This window comes from Rutilus rutilus (assembly GCF_951802725.1).
Source record: "Rutilus rutilus genome assembly, chromosome: 20".
NCBI lineage: Eukaryota > Metazoa > Chordata > Actinopteri > Cypriniformes > Leuciscidae > Rutilus > Rutilus rutilus.
The window spans coordinates 17,627,719-17,644,246 of NC_140225.1; the positions used below are offsets into that span (position 1 = coordinate 17,627,719).

Genomic DNA, 16,528 nt, shown 5'->3' on the forward strand with positions numbered 1-16,528 from the left:
TCGTCTCAAAGAAATGCAACAGACATGGAATGATAATTTATTTAAAAAAAATTAAAAGAACAAACAACTAAATACAAACCATTTTAACAGGCAAATTAACACAAACACTGAGTTTATTCAGTCTGTCAAATCCTCACACTTCTGTTTCTTGGGACACGGCTCCTCTGAACTGTCTATGGAGGAAAAGAGACACATTTTAGTACAGCAGAAATGACCCGCCATCACTACAGCATAGTGTGTATGTCTTTGACTTTATCTCATGTTTTAATACTGCTGCCAAATGACACTAGTGAGTGTGATAGTCTCTTACCTCTGTCTTGGTTGTGTGTGCCGTACAGGACCCCTCTCGGCAGGGTAAAACTCACACACATCATCTCCTTATTAGGTGCCACATTCCTCACCAGGTGTACAGAACACTGTCCTTGCAGGGACATCTTTAAACTCGCCTCTGCCCGCTCCACTACATCCCTCTGAGCATCATCTTCCTTGGAGAACCCGTAGCAATGCACCTGAGGAAGGTTGTCGTCCTGGCGGGAAAGACTCTGGTCTGGCTCCGGACCCAGCAGACCTCTGAAAGCATCAAGGAACTCGAGAGCCAGTGCGGGGAGATTCATCACCACGTGAATCTTTTGTGATCCCTTCATTAGAGCAGGCAGGCGCTCCCGGACCGGTCCCCGGATGAAGTCCCGTCCATCCATGTTAAATGAGGTTATCTTTCGGTCGACCTTGTTCAGCTTAGCATTGTGCTGGAGCCAACGGAAGGAATCCGGGTTCAAGTCGTTGGCAAGGACCTCGCTGCCTCGACGGGCCGCTGGGATCGCGAACGGACCGACCCCGGCGAAAACGTCGACTACAGTATCGCCACGCTGAAGGAGGGCAACGATGCGCTCGTGTTCGGTGCTCAGTCGAGGGTTCCAGTACACTCTAGAGAAATCAAACTCGTAAAATACACCATTCTCCCGTACCTGAGAGGAAAAAAAAAGGTAGATTACAGTCAGACGTATCTTTAATAATTCATGTTTAGGCTGAATCCATATATTAGGTGAACTCACCTTTGCCACCATGTTACTCTCGCCTGCCAAAACCTCCATTTGGAAGTTCCTGTAAGTGGAATCAATGGTGTTGGTCTTGTTGACCACGCAGGTAATGCCAGGGTTTTTATCTATGATTACTTGACCTGGAACAAAACACAAAGTCTGTTGGTGGCAAAACACCTTGGCAGATGATTTGCCACAATAGTCTTGAAAAGACAAGACAGATTTAAACTTCAAGGGATAGTAACCCAAAAATGAAAATTCTGTCATAATTTACTATTATAATTTTTTTAACCTGTTAAATTATTATTATTAATTAAAACTATTAAAAACATTTTTGTTAATTGAAATAAAGCTATATATATATATATTATATACAAAAATTAAACTAAAAATAAAAGCTAATTCAAAATATATATTAGAACGTTTGGACCAAACTAAATTGGACCACACAGTCCATTGTATGGACAAAAACACTACAGGTTCAGAATGATAGTTCACCCAAAAATGAACATTCTGTCATTAATTACTCACTATCATGTTGTTCCAAACCCTTAAGACTTTCGTTCACCTTCGGAACACATATGAAGATATTTTTGAAGAAATCTGAGAGCTTTCTGTCCCTCCATAGACAGCTATGCAACTGACACTTTGACGCATCAAAAAGTTCATAAAGAGATCATAAAACTAATCCATATGATTTGAGCAGTTTAGTCCAGATTTTTTGAAGAGACAATCGCTTTATATGATGAACAGATTAAATTTAGGCTTTCATTCAAATATAAACATTGACACATCAGTTGTGGTAAACGAAAGCTCAAGCATGTTCGCTTGACGTGCGAGAACCAATGAGGTTCATTCTCTTGTTATGCAAAGATTTGTTCTTGCGCGTCAAGCAGGTTTGGTTGAGCTTCTGTTTGTTCGCTGATCAGTGTGTATATATGTGAATTAAAAGCCTACATTCAATTTGTTCATCATATAAAGTGATTCTCTTCAGAAAATTTGGACTAAACTGCACAATTCATATGGATTAGTTTTACGATCTCTAATGAACTTTTGAAGCCTCAAAGTATCAATGGAGAGACAGAAAGCGCAGATTTCATCAGAAAGATCTTCATTTGTGTTCAGAAGATGAACTAAAGTCGTACGGGTTTGGAACAACTTGAAGGTGAGTCATTAATGACAGAATTTTTGGGTTAACTATCCCTTTAAGGTTATTTCTTGGATCATTTATCATCTCTTCTTACCAATCAGTTTTTTGTAGGGGAGCTGGTGGTCTCTCAGGTTCATGTGGGCGATGTGGCCCACTCTGCTAAATCCTGACGTCACATCCTGTCCTTCAGGAAGTACAGCTCGCAGTATCTCTTCACTCTTAAGGTTCTCATAGGTGAGTTTCAGTTCGTATCTCTGGATCTCCTGAGGCACCCCATACGCTTTCAGAGCTTCTGCCTCCTCACTGCCGAACGAATCTGTAAATGTAATGCTGTTTGGATCCAATAGCAACAGCCGATGTTCTCCATTACTACAATCTTTATTACCATCTTCTTTGTGTTCATCCACGACCCGTTTGAGTCCTGGCCTCTGCAGTGCCACTTTCTTCAAACTCTTCACCAATTTGTTGAGAACGTTGGTTGGTATCCGTATGGCAGGAACGCTGACCGTCTGACTGAAAGCAGCCCGGTCCAGCTCTGTCATTCCTCGGACTGTGGGAGGGGGTTTGTAGAGCACCAGATCAGCTGATGTCTGGGGTTGGTCAGGCATGGCTTTCTGATAATGGACCGCAGTGGAAAACTGGAGAGAAATTCTTGCAAACTGGTTTAAATTCTGAGGCAGAGAGATACAACTGTGATGTTTCTGCACATGGAACAAAAGTCTGCCAGATCTGTTGGTCATGAGAGAGGGAGAGAGAAAGGTCATGCCTGTATAAAAGTTTCTAACTTAATTGAATAATTTACAACCTTTTCGTGAATGCATAGACAACACATAACAGTCTATAAATCCCCGTTTCTAGCAGCTGATTGTTATCTACGCCTGATAATAAACTACAAGATTATCTGTTTAGTCACATAGCTTAAACCATGTTATTCAACACAATTCAACAAATAACCTTAAGTTTAATATTATAAACAAAATAAACTGTAACAGCTCACCCTCTCCAGGCAGCTGCCATGCGAACACGCTTTTACATTGAGTACGTACGTCATTTCTGAGCGACTTTGGCTGTGCTGGAGGTGATTGGTCTGTGACGTGCTGTATAAAAAGACATGTGACCGGTCGTCAATAATCACGTGAATAGGGATGTTTACGTTTGCTTGTGTTTCTGTGAAGCCGGTGGTGTGAGAGCAGGGCACATGTACTGACGGACCGTCCCAGCGGTGTCTATAAGAGCGAATGGCCGGCTTTCGGTCAGTGCAGAAGAGTAAAGAGACACTACACGGTGGAACATGGGGAAAAGCGGCGCAAACTACAGCGTGCAGACGGAGAGCGAGTATGAGCCCATCGGAGAGGAGAGGAGACCGCTGTTAGCCCAGGTAAACCACAGCCAGTCATTGCTCAGTTACAGAAATAATAATAATAAGAAGAAGAACCAGAACAAGAAGAACGAAAGGGCTGCATTCTGTCCCGCAGGAAAATGTGTAAATAATGACTAACAATAACTATGATAATTCGGTTTACTGTTTTATGATATGCTTATGCATATATAAACTAGAACATATAAACAATTTTGTATTATCATTATATATGGAAGCCCATTTTCGCCACATGATAATTATGATATAATAAGTGGGAAATATTAGATTCTAAGTGAAATTATGGGACAACTTTAAGTAATAATCATTACATCTCCACTTTTTGTCGCATTGTGGCCTATCTCAAAATGTCATCTTTTTACATCATAGTTATAGAATCTCACATTTTATGTAAAATATTGACTTTTTATCCCATAATTGTAGTAATTTGTAATAATTTACTTTTAGTCTCGTAATTGTGACTTATTATCTTATCATAATTGTGACATCATAATGTAGACTTTTTTTGGTCATAATTATGATTTATCAAAGCATGATTTTTTTTTTTTACACTTATGTGATGGAAATGGGCTTCCATATGTATGATTTATTATTTATTATACTATTTGATTTTTAGATATTAGTGGACATAATAATATATTTAAAATAATGTTGTCAACCCTGTTACCATCATTTATTCTTTTTCTTATTAAAATGGCGTAAAAATTCTTAGTATTAGTTGCTTCCCAAAATTTTAAACTGCACATTAAGATAACAATTTTTTAGCACTTAAAGCACTCTTTGTCTGATAGAATGTTTAAAATTAAGACTCTTTTTGATGGGTCAATATTATTATTTTTTTGATAATAATAAGCTTAATTTTTTTTTAGCACAGTATAAAATGTACAAAGTGCCATTAATAATGCACATTTATTTATTTTGACATGTCACATAAACTGTATTCATTTAAGTAAATCCAGTCTAAACTTCACATTCACAGTGCTGTACAAGTTTTAGAAAGCTGTGCTGGAAATGGATAGAGTATGTGTATTTCACATCATGTCATCTTTCACATTTAGTCATTTTCACATCACATGCTGATCTTGTGCAATTTTATTGTCTTTGCTTGCAAAGATTTCGCTTCCCTTTGTGCTTTCAGAAATGCAGTGTGTAAGCAGACAATAATGACATTCATTGTGCATGCTTTGTCTCTTTCCTAAAGTCTAGGATTAAATTAGCCTCAGTTTATTCCAGTGTGAGCTGCGCTGTCATGTTTAATTTCTGATGCATTTATCTTCCTCACAGGATGTTCAGGTTAGAGGTGCGTCCTTCATGTCCTCTGCCTTTAATCTGATGAATGCTATCATGGGTAGTGGCATCCTGGGTCTCTCGTATGCCATGGCCAATACGGGCATTATCGGATTCAGGTACACGCAACGCACACAGTGTTCCAGATTCAATACAAGCTTAGCTTTGTTGACAACATTTGTAGTATAATGTTGATTACCACAGAAAATGTGATGCATGCATCCCTTTTTTAAGCAAAAAGTGCAGTTGCAGTGACGCACGTACAATGAACAATCCTTTGAGCTTGAAGATCAGGTGTTTTTTCAACTCTGCATGTGTTCTTCACAGTATTCTGTTGCTCGTGGTTTCCAGTTTGGCTGTTTATTCTGTCCATCTCCTGCTGCTCCTCTGTGACAAGACAGGTAATATCAACTCTCACTTTTGACCTCTTCTTTACCCTACTCACTCCTTGTTTACCTCACATAATCTGTGACTATAACTCCTCACAAGCTGTTAATCAGGTCAAAAATCTGAAATGGTCTTTCACGATTGTACATTGTAACCGATCACTATTGCATATGTTTATGTATGTTAGGCATCAACTCTTATGAAGCACTTGGAGAGAAAGCCTTCAACAGACCTGGCAGGGTTGGTTAATATCACAGATCTAATACCTAGCTCTATTTATTTGATTTTGTCTTTGTCTGCTTTTAATTTGGAATAATGCACTGCGATGTTTCATTTTGTTATATGAATAAATAACTCATCATTCTCATTATCCAAGTACTCATCATAACTGAATTCACTATAAATATGTTTTACATGTTTTGTGCAGATTCTGGTGGCTTGTACTATTCTCATTCAGAACATTGGCGGTGAGCTTTTCACTTTCACTTTTTATTTATTACTTAATATTACCCCAGAGGCAGAGAGTCTCCTGTCTCTTTCTCTTTTGCTCTCTCTCTCTCAGTTTGAACACGTTTTACTGGGAGGATATGACTTTAATTTATGTATTGCCAAAGAAGTTAGCATAGCAGGTTAACCTCTGAACAACAGCTATACTAAATAATGGTGTGAAGTGAATATGGAAATTAAAACTCTGTTTCTTCTCTTTCTTTCTGTCTTTCACTCCACACTGCTCACTACTCACTGTGAACTGTAGTGAGTATTCTGTGTGTTATGTGGTGTTTAGTAGCAGTAAAACAGACTATGTCTTATTAATCTACCATAATGACTTAATAGTCATTTCATCTCACTTTTACATTGTCTTTAGAATGGCAGCAAGTGTCTGATTGTGTGAGAACAATTGTTTGGCTGCAGTTAGGTTTAATCTCTGTGTGTATATATGACCATGTGATATGAATTTGTGGCTGTTAGTGTTAGTTCAGATTTTGTTGACCTCAGCACTGTGCTGGGTTTTAAAAAGGCTGTGTCTGTCTGTGGAATGGTTTGGCTTTTCTGAGTGGATTTGTGCGCGTGCGTGAGATTGCTTTATGAGTTGTTATAGTGCATGTAGGATGAGTTGTATAACATGTATTTATAATGTGCTGTCCTTCTCTTTCTTTAGCCATGTCCAGCTACTTGTTCATCTTGAAGTCTGAAATGCCTGCAGCCATCACCGGCTTCATGAGCACAGAGAGTTCTGGGTAAATAAATATATGCTGGCCTTACCACACCCGCACACCCCTTCTAATAATGTGCAATGCAAGTTTCCAGTATGAATAATTTGTTTCTGTTCTCACTGAAATTGAAATGCTTATTGAAGAAACTATATTTGCTAATCATACTAAATGTTTAAAATGAGCATAACAAAAAGTAGAAACCAAACAACCAACAAAATGTCTTATTTACAGTGTCATTTTGGAGAACAACTCAGATTAAAATGAAAGAAAAGTATCTAATAAAGATACTTTTATTAGGCAAGGGCACAATAATTTTTTATTTCACAATACATAGATTAAAAGTGACAGTAAAAACTTTTATAATTTTACAAAATATTTTTGTTTCAAATAAATGCTGTTTTTTGAACTTTATATGTATCACAGAATCCTAAAAAGATATATGTATCATGGTTTCCACTCAAATATTAAGAAGCACCCCAAACTTTTGAATGGTATCGTCTATGGTTTATCAGAACAAATATGATTTACATCTGAATTTAGTGTGTTAGAATTCATACTAAAACAGAATCTGGCTGAATCCACAGAAAAATCCACGGGGAGAGACAAAATACAAACACGGTTCAGGAAGAGAGATAGAAAGGGACACTTTCACACAGGATCATTCACTCACTGGCAGATAAACACTCTTTCTCTCGATCCTCTGCCTTTAAGCGAGTTTCCAAAAGAGAAAGTATTCCTGAGTAAGAATGTAACGCTCATTATTTTATTAGCCGCTGTTCTGAGCTGTGGTTTGACTGTGCCCCGTCCCCACACAGCTGGTTTGCATTACAGGTCCGTTCACGTAAATCTCGCACATATGTTCTGCCCAATGAGAGTCGTGCCTGCCCAAGATTCCCTTCACCAGCACAATTACTGTGACCAGACCCAGACACACACAAACATTACTACTCTCTCTCTGGGAGGAGCAAAAATCACAACCCGGCCACAGTATACACACTTGAAACTGTAGTCATTTACTGTAAAATAACATTATTCTTTCAGTGGAGTAATTTATCTTCATTTCTGCGAGCGGATCAGCTGGGCTGTCTAGTACCTCCCTGTTTTTAAGAGAGAACCACAGGAGATCTCTCATAAACACCAACCTGTTAAAGATTCAGTCTCTCAGTTCTCAATCATAATTTTTTGTATTAAAGTACTCCGTTTAATATTGGCAAAGCATCAATACACATACTTTTCCTTATTTTTTCCATATTTCTGTGGAAACCTTGATGTTTTTTTTTCTTCAGGATTATCTATCTATCTATCTAGGATGTATTAAATTGATCAAAAGTGACAAAAGATGTTAATAAATGCTGTTCTATTGAACTTGTAAAACTATTAAGCAGCTCAGCTGTTTTAACTGTGACAATAACAATAAGAGTAGGAATAGTAAGAGGAAATGTTTCTTGCACAGCAACTATTAGAATTATTTTTAAAGAATTATATAATTTTCCAATATTACTATTTTGCTGTAGTTTTGTTTAAATAAATGGGCATAAGAGACTTCTTAATAAAATGAGACAAATATTCCCGACCCCAAAATCTTTAAATGTGTGTGCATCATCTTCACTTTGTGTCATTTTTGTCATGCATTTCTTTTCTGTCCTCCATAGAGAGTGGTTTGAGAATGGCGTTATCCTACTGATTTTAGTCACTGTAATTGTAGTGTTGCCATTGGCTCTACTTCCAAAGATTGGTGAGTATCATCAGGGTTTGTTTTTCTCAATATTGTTTATGTGTGTGTGAGAGAATGCATGTCTTTGGTTTCTGTCTTGTCCTCAGGTTTCCTGGGATACACCAGCAGTCTTGCATTCATCTTCATGTTGTTCTTTACTGTAGTGGTGAGTTGAGTCTCTCTATTTATCTGTCTGTCTCTCTATCTTTCCCATGTTGATGTTTTCATCTCTCTCACAGGTGGTGGTGAAAAAATGGGCCATTCCCTGTCCGCTACCATTGAACTCCACTATGAGCCTGGTAAAGAAAAAACTCACACTCACACTCACACTCACACTCACACTCACACTCACACTCACACTCACACTCACACTCACACTCACACACTGTTGTACATCTATCTTTATGAGGACATTCATTGACACAATGCAATCTCTAGCCACTCACCCTAACCTTACCCATCACAACTAAGTGCCTAATCCGAACCCTTACCCTAAACCAACCCTTAACCTAATTATAACCTTATCCCTAAAACCAAGTCTTGACCCTCAAACAGGCCTTTAAAGGGGTCTCAGAAAATGAGGACTGGCCAAAATGTCCTCACTTTACTCTTTGTCCTCCCTCCAATGGTCTAAAACTCAAACTGGTCCTCACAAAGATAGTTGTACAAGTACGTACACACACACACACACACACACACACACACTTGCCTAATACACCCCAAATTAATACCCAAAAAACAATAATAGACTTCAGTACGACCCATCTAAAACCATTACAACAGACAGGCTAAAGTATGGAAACCCATTTCTGCCACACAAAGTCAAAATTATGATACAAGTCATACTAAATATTTCTGAGATAAAAAGTATATTGACATAAAAGTTGAAATTTACATACTTTAACTTATTAAATTTTGAGACAAGACAAATACTAATTCATAATTATTAGATTAAAAGGTCATGACTGAGATTAAGAAGTCAATCTTGACAAGTTAAAATTATGAAAGTCATAATTTTGACTTTCTCATAATTTGGAATTTTTTAATTTATAATTGAGATTATAATTTTGACTTTCTTTTGACACTTGGTGTGCCACAATTTCGAGTTTTTATGTCATATAAAAATTGACCAAAGCATGCTTTTTTTTCTTATGTAGCTGATATGGGCTTCCTTACTAAAGACGTTTTTTAACTCTCAGATATTTTGTAGAGTACGTTTGGATCCAACCCTTCAGAAACTGGAAGTAGCATTGTTTTAATAAGGGATGTGACCTTTGACCCTGTTGAGCCAGAGGTCAAACCTTTACTTCCTGATATTCAGCTACAGATACTGTAATCTAAATATCAGAAAGTAGTTTTTCATTCTGTTCCTGTCCTGATTTCATTCTAATCTTCATATTCACATCAACTTCACATTTTGTTTTTCTATCCGCAGAGCTTAAATACCTCCGAGTGCACCCCACAACTGTTTGCGATCTCTAGTAAGGTGAGTGTGTGTGTGTGTGTGTGTGTGTGTGTGTGTGTGTTTTCCTGAGAAAGGAGAGCTATGTTTTGATTTAAAGACCGCCTTGCAGGACTATTAGAAACCCAAATATTAGTTGTAATATTATAGCATAACCGCACACACATCAGGAGGGTGAGAAATGACTGTGTGTGTGTGCGCATTGCAGAGTGCTTATGCTGTCCCAACAATGGCTTTCTCCTTCCTGTGCCATACGGCGGTTTTACCCATTTACTGCGAGTTACACAGGTCAGTTCACTCAGTTCTTTCTGAGCATCTGCCACATATATAATAATCTGCTGTTGCCTTATGGTGTGAATATGTGTGTTTTTCAGACCCACAAAACGGAGAATGCAGAATGTGACAAATGTCAGCATCTCTCTTAGTTTCGTGGTCTATCTGATCTCTGCTCTTTTTGGATACCTCACCTTCTATTGTAAGAACATTACTCAAGCTGCACAACAAGAATCCTCAAAGTGTTTGTTTTGCGTGTTAATCCTGCTCTGAGATCGACTTTCATCCCTCTACTGTATTCCACAATGCAACGCTTGACGTGACATTTTTAGTGTCACAAAAGAGCTGGAAGTAATGTCAGACCCTGACTGTTATTTTAAATCCAACCAATGTGAAATTACCATTTTTATTTTGGAGATGATAACTAGACTTACTAAATAAAAAATTCTTAAAATAAAATAAAACTTAATTCCCAAAAATCTCAAATTCAACTGTTGCAATATGAGCAAACCATCAGTAATTACACTGGTTTAAGTTTAACAAACCTAAACTACACATTTTGAATCATAGTCAAGTGTCATTTGCTCATGAATCAGACTGTACTGGTTGTACTGTATGTTTTTTGATTCACTAAAAAGAGTTATTTGTACATTGATAGTACTTCACTGTGTGTGTTTGCTTTTGTGTGCATACAGTTAAGACAACTTGATAGAATGAACCATCTATAAACCATCTTTCTTTTTATTTAAAATTCAATTCAGACTGCAAATGCACATTAACAACTGGAGTAAACATGATCCCCTTTGCAGTGAGGCCGAAGATTCAGGCGTGCTGCTATTGAAACACTTATATTTGAAAAGTTGTTTTACGGTTTCACAAAGTATTTTTTAAAAATGTGATGAGAGCCAGTGTATACTAATTAGTATTCTAATATCCAATATGAATAAAGCCCATGATTAGCTGCATGAGGTGTGTTTGGTTAGTGTTTTTGTCTCTTGGTAGACCCCTGGGTTATAATCTTTACTCTTACAGTTCAGTACTCTTTGGATTAATCTGTTAATGACGAGCATAAATTGATTGATCTGATCTAACATTCTTTATCCGCAGCACATGTGGAATCAGAGCTGTTGTTAGGATACGACACCTACCTACCACGGGATGTTTTGGTGATGTCAGTGCGTCTCGCGATTCTATTGGCCGTTCTGCTCACTGTGCCGCTCATTCACTTCCCAGTAAGTCAAACAACTATTGAACTATTTAAAGAAGAAATTCAGAAAACAAATCCTCCCTTTCTTTCTCTCAGGCACGTAAAGCGTTGTTGATGTTATGCAAGAGAGAGAGGGAGTTCTCCTGGCTCTCTCATTCACTTTCCTGTATTTTCATCCTCACCCTTGTGCTGCTGCTTGCTATTTTCGTCCCTGACATCAGGAATGTCTTTGGTGTGGTCGGTGAGTGTTTGTCTATGTGCTTGACTGTTAAATTCACTGCTCAACAGTTAAACAGGTATGTCTGTATTGTGTGCATGTGTGTCTGCATACCTTGTCATGTGTGCTTTCAGGTTCTACGACCTCCACATGTTTGCTGTTTGTGTATCCGGGAATGTTTTATTTGAGAATCAGCTCTGAGCCAATCAGATCTCTCAATTCAGCAGGGGTATCTAAAGTCTTGCATACATTCAGTACTACATGCATGAGTTGCTTTGCACTAGACTGTTAGTTCTGAGGGAATTTGACCCATTTGTTATACTCTACTGTTAAAAAGTTTGGAGTAAGAAGCCTCTTATGCTTATCATGGCTGCATTTATTTGATCAAAAATATAAAATATAATAATATATATATAATTTTAAATAACTGCCCTTTGTTTTAATATCTTTTAATGTGTCTGTGCCGTTGTTTTGTCTCAATTTTGTAACGTAAAGTTTGTTTTTTACACTTGATATGTTGATTATTATGTCGCTTTCTTTAGTGTTCTTTCCATAAGCATCTTTTCCACCTTTCCTCTTTTCTAGGCTGTTTTTCTGTTGGTCGTTGGCCTTGTTGTGGGTGTGCTGAGCCTGTGTGTCATCATTGTCTCCTGGGTTCAAGGTCCTTGACCTTTAACTTCATCATTGTGGGACACCCTGCATTGCATGAGTCGTGAGCTCAACGCATCCTGCCTTGAAGAAGAGCCTTATTTCACAGGTTATACACTAGTCAGACTCTGTTTACTGGACCAAATGCTGCTTCAGGAAGGGAATCCTAATGAGATGAGATACTCCTAATGTTCTCATAATGCTGTAATGTCACTTGAATACTGAACAGAGGCACAATCAAACCCACAATACCCAGCAAAGCAATGAAATGCATAGTAATCTATTCTGAATGTCTGAACGACACCCGAGTTTGACAATCTTTGAATCAGACGGTTGCCGTGATCTGGGAAAAGACAGATGAAACCAATGAGTGAACATTTTTCAATAATTAAATATCTGCATAAATCTAATATCCACATTCAATGAATTGGAAAATTGTTCTGATCGTGCCTGTCTGGAAAGAAAGAAAAAACTGATTTATTCACTGTCTTTATATGGATTAGATTTTTGAAGATTTTTCAGACCTTTCAGGGTATTTCTTCACCAACACACTATCCAAAGATTTTTGTGATGATTGAAGTTTAAAAAGTTTTTTTTCTTGCCATTTTAAATACAAATAATAAATTGAAAATATATATTTGTTTGTTTGTTTGTTTGTTTTACCATTGAAACCCTGTTTATATGTCCAAAAGGACAATTTGTATGTATTTTTATGTGGAATTAAATAAATAAAGGGAAATACGAATTAAAACTTGTTTCTCACTGGCTTGTGTACTGTGGCATCTGGAATGGAGTCTGTGATCCATGTTTAGTCTAAGAGATCCAAGCATTACTGTGTGTTTTTGCTGGTTTGCATGTGAGAAAGATTGATAGACAGGCTGATTTTTCTTCATTGATTTGGACAGAGGGTTCTCTGTATGTCAGATAATGGAAAACAAATGCTCTGTGTGTGTGTGTGTGTGTGTGTGTGTGTGTGTAGTCTGTGGCCTTTGCTCTCTCCTGCTGTTTCTAATATGCTGCATTAGCTTGAGGGACCGCCCAAAGTAAGCCTGTCTGTAACACATTCACAGACATGCAATCTCGCATAGGCTTACATCGAGAAATGTGGTAGTTGCGTTATTCCTGAAGTGTGTGAATAATAAAGCATTGTTCAGCTCAGGATGACCGTAAGATTTCAGCTGCAGGTAAGGGATGTGGTCAGTGATAAGAGAACTGCTTTGTGTGACATGGTTACTTGAGTGACATCACCAAAAGCGCGTGATGAAACCATGGTGTAGTGAGATGTAATGGAGATGAGGTGTTTTATGGTGTTCAGGCGAATCTCACAAAAAAACACCACGTTTAACAAAAGAAAAATATTTGCCAAAAAAGTATTTTCTTTAAGCACTTTTTTTTTTAAATCCCATTAGCAATGCATCTAGACAGTTTAGCTTTCTCATTGCAGTCATTTTATAGCTTATAAAATATATTATTCTATCATTACTTACATTTATATTTACTTGTATTCTTTTTTTATTTTATAACTACATAATTTTTATAAGAAATGTCACAATACTTCTTTGTTTCTTCTGTTTTTTTGGGGTGAACTGTTTGAAAGGTTTTGTGATTCATCCTTTAACTTTAGATGTGAGTGTCTGTGAGTCAATAAATACATGAGTAAGACATTTTAAAAATCATGTGTGGGCCTTTTGAGGAAACGTGTAAAGAAAAACAGCATTTCATGCTAACTTTCAAAGAGTGGAAAATGAGATCCACAGCTCTTGGGTATCAGGCAGGAGTTATGTCTCTTTTCAGTCTGAATTTAGTCCTGCAGATTGCTCTACCTTCAGACCGCAGTCCATATTCACACACCAGCAGAAACATCTGCTGACTGTTAACCGCTGCCTACAGAAGGTGATTTTCCTATATGACTGTCTGATTTCTTTTCATGCTGATTGGTCCTTTCATGCTGACATCTGCTTTTTCCCTGGACTTTTTCATCTCTGTTCTTCTCGTTCCTCCTGAATTGATTTTCATGCTCTATCAGTAACCGTGCTCCCTGTGTCACAGGCATTCGGTAAATCATTCTGAAGACTCTGTTAGGAAGAAACAAACACCCAATCACACACTAACTTACCTCTATTGTGACTCTTATGTGTTCTCTAAGACTCATCTCCTCTTTTTCGTCTCTCTCTGCCTTCTAAAACCTCTAATTCTGCTTCTGACGCCTGGTCTGAGCTGAGACCATATCACATCTGGAGTTCATTTTACCCCTCCCACACACACACTGCCCTGTGTCACACACTTTCTCCTCTGCTTTAAAACACTTCGGTTCTGTCCTCTCTGCTCTCTCTCCCTGTCACTCTTTTTTAACTTGTCTCCCTAAACACTCACTCCATCATTCACTCTCTCTTTCTTTCTCTGATTTTTGTTTTTCTTCTTTTACGCCACAGCTGTTGCCATTCCCAAACACTGAGTAATAATACCAGCCAGTAAACGCACACTCACACACACTTTGGCCTTTCACCCATAAATACCTCATCCACATCTCTACGAGTCGCACGGCCTAACATGGAGTAGCAGCAGTTCAATAAATGTAAGCGAAACAGTGTGTGTGTATGTAAATGACAGATTTGGGAACTATTTCAAACTCCTGCTATGTGTGAGAATGTACTGTATGTGGGCGTTGAATGGGATTTGGAGGCTTCTATGAGTGTATATGTGTTTGGTCAGGTATGGTTTATGTCTATAACAGAGCTTCAGTGAACAAGTAGGCATGCGTGAACTGGGGCTTGTTGTGGGATGCAGTCACATCTTAGTAACTATCAGTTATTTTTTTGTTGTTAAGTCTGTCCTCTAAACTAAAATTTCATCATGATATATTTTTGCAATAGCTCAAAAACAATAAAATCACTCTAAAATCAAAAAAACATACAATAGACTACTTGTAGGCCTACATAAATCAAGATTTTCCTTCTTTTTATCAGAACAAGGATGGGGCAAATTGTTTGTTTTACATTTATGTCTTTTAAATGTCATAATATTATGCAATTTACTTTTGATGTCACTGTTTCATGAATTGTTTTTGTTGCTTAACACTGTAAAAATATTTTCATGATTTGTTATCACAACATTTTCAACTTAGATAATTCATGTGAGTGAGATAACATAACATTTTGAGTTTCTGTTTATTAAACCAATCTCCTTCATTGTATTAACTCAATTTTAATTTCAATGAACTCAAAATGTTAAGGCAACCAGGTTACTTACTTTTTTCAAGTTAAACCAACAAATATTTTTCTACAGTGTATAAGCTTTTTAATAGCAAATTCAATTGTGACAAGACTATAAAGTATGTGCGTACAATGAAATTATATATAAATAGCCTATAGAACACCAGAGGCACACATATGTCCTAAAATACACATTTACTCTGTTCTGAACACATAAACTGCCTGATTTCAGTAACATCTCTATGACCAGGGCTGCGTTTATAAGCCTAAATTGATCGTAGAACAATTGACACCTATAGTCTCTATTCTACGATCAATTTAGGCTTATGATGCTTTTGAGAAACACAGCCCAGAACAGTTCTGTTCTTCACAATGGCCTGAGTTTAAACTCTCCCACACTGCGCTCTGGGTGAAAAGGGCAGTTCTTTAATGAAGACTCAGGAGGGGGCTAAACCATGAAGACCATTAAAGGTGATTTGGTGCTGAATACCTGTTTTAATACTGGTTCATTCCACACAAAACTCTAGAGAGAGAGATGCTGATATGTAAGGGCATGACAGCTGGAACAACAAAGTCAGTGGACTTAACTTATGGGTAGCACTATATGAAGCTGTCCATAAAGAAACTGAACATGTTTTTTTGTGAAATACAGGTATGCCTGATGGTTTAATACTTGAGTATGAGTGTCTCCTGCTGGATATTTCTGGTGCTACAACAGAATCACCCAGAGTGGATCCACCAGACCTCAGCTTCCCATTGACCGCTTCATCACTGAAGGTGACGGTCTGAGATGAACTCTTATTCTTCACTTCTCTGTTCTGCGGACACTGGACAGAGCGGAGAATGTTTGGAGTCTTCCCTTTGAATTTACACCAGCTGGAAAAGAGATTTATACATAAAAGGATAGTTCACCCAAAAATGAAAAATGTTGTCATCATTTAAGAATGTTGGTAACCAGACAGTAGACGGCACCCATTGACTTCCACGGTATTTTGTTTCCTATATAGAAATCAATGGGTGCCATCAACTGCCATGTTGATGCCATGGTGCGATTGGTCTGGTTACCAACATTCTTCAGAATATCTTCTTTTGAGTTCAACAGAAGAAAGAAACTCATATGGGTTTGGAACACTTGAGGGTTAGACAATTACTATTCATTATACAACATGCTGTAGCCTAAAAATAAGCCTACCCTGTATATCTAGCATTTAAGCCTTCACAACAAAGGTTTTCAAAATCATGTATGAGAAACATTCTGTAAAGTCAAGTGTATCCAGACATTTGACTTGTAAATACAAATAGAGGCCTATTATATAACTTGTATACATTCAATACTATGGTT

At 37.6% G+C, this 16,528-nt stretch overlaps 2 protein-coding genes across 4 annotated transcripts; one reads left to right on the top strand and one right to left on the bottom strand.

Moving 5' to 3' along the window:
• Positions 1–23: 23 nt before the first annotated feature.
• On the bottom strand, positions 24–3,263 carry trmt5 (tRNA methyltransferase 5). Of its 2 annotated transcripts, XM_084390632.1 has the most exons (6): positions 3,185–3,263; positions 2,573–2,916; positions 2,282–2,503; positions 1,053–1,177; positions 311–965; positions 24–173 (listed from the first exon to the last, which is right to left on the bottom strand). In XM_084390632.1, the coding sequence occupies exons 1-6, from the start codon at positions 3,202–3,204 to the stop codon at positions 118–120; spliced, it is 1,422 nt and encodes a 473-aa protein (XP_084246758.1). In that variant the 5' UTR covers positions 3,205–3,263; the 3' UTR covers positions 24–117. The 2 variants fall into 2 exon arrangements, with proteins under 2 accessions (XP_084246758.1, XP_084246757.1); XM_084390631.1 differs by having other exon boundaries at positions 2,282–2,916.
• Positions 3,264–3,302: 39 nt separating this feature from the next.
• On the top strand, positions 3,303–12,721 carry slc38a6 (solute carrier family 38 member 6). Of its 2 annotated transcripts, XM_084390716.1 has the most exons (16): positions 3,303–3,565; positions 4,850–4,971; positions 5,180–5,253; positions 5,427–5,479; positions 5,667–5,706; positions 6,399–6,477; positions 8,106–8,188; positions 8,275–8,333; positions 8,407–8,466; positions 9,603–9,653; positions 9,838–9,917; positions 10,004–10,104; positions 11,010–11,134; positions 11,206–11,350; positions 11,461–11,555; positions 11,912–12,721. In XM_084390716.1, the coding sequence occupies exons 1-16, from the start codon at positions 3,479–3,481 to the stop codon at positions 11,993–11,995; spliced, it is 1,338 nt and encodes a 445-aa protein (XP_084246842.1). In that variant the 5' UTR covers positions 3,303–3,478; the 3' UTR covers positions 11,996–12,721. The 2 variants fall into 2 exon arrangements, with proteins under 2 accessions (XP_084246842.1, XP_084246843.1); XM_084390717.1 differs by lacking the exons at positions 11,206–11,350; positions 11,461–11,555 and having other exon boundaries at positions 3,317–3,565; positions 11,912–12,582.
• Positions 12,722–16,528: the final 3,807 nt, after the last annotated feature.

Bases quoted from the DNA above. Each gene is read 5' to 3' on its own strand.
- trmt5 (XM_084390631.1), bottom strand. From the start codon at position 3,204: ATGGCAGCTGCCTGGAGAGG. The intron at 1,178-2,281 runs GTAAGAAGAGAT...GTTTTGTTCCAG, and splicing joins CCCCTACAAAAAACTGATTG to GTCAAGTAATCATAGATAAA. The intron at 966-1,052 runs GTGAGTTCACCT...TTTTCCTCTCAG, and splicing joins AGAGTAACATGGTGGCAAAG to GTACGGGAGAATGGTGTATT.
- slc38a6 (XM_084390716.1), top strand. From the start codon at position 3,479: ATGGGGAAAAGCGGCGCAAACTACAGCGTGCAGACGGAGAGCGAGTAT. The intron at 8,189-8,274 runs GTGAGTATCATC...TCTTGTCCTCAG, and splicing joins GGCTCTACTTCCAAAGATTG to GTTTCCTGGGATACACCAGC. The intron at 11,556-11,911 runs GTATCTAAAGTC...CCTCTTTTCTAG, and splicing joins GATCTCTCAATTCAGCAGGG to GCTGTTTTTCTGTTGGTCGT.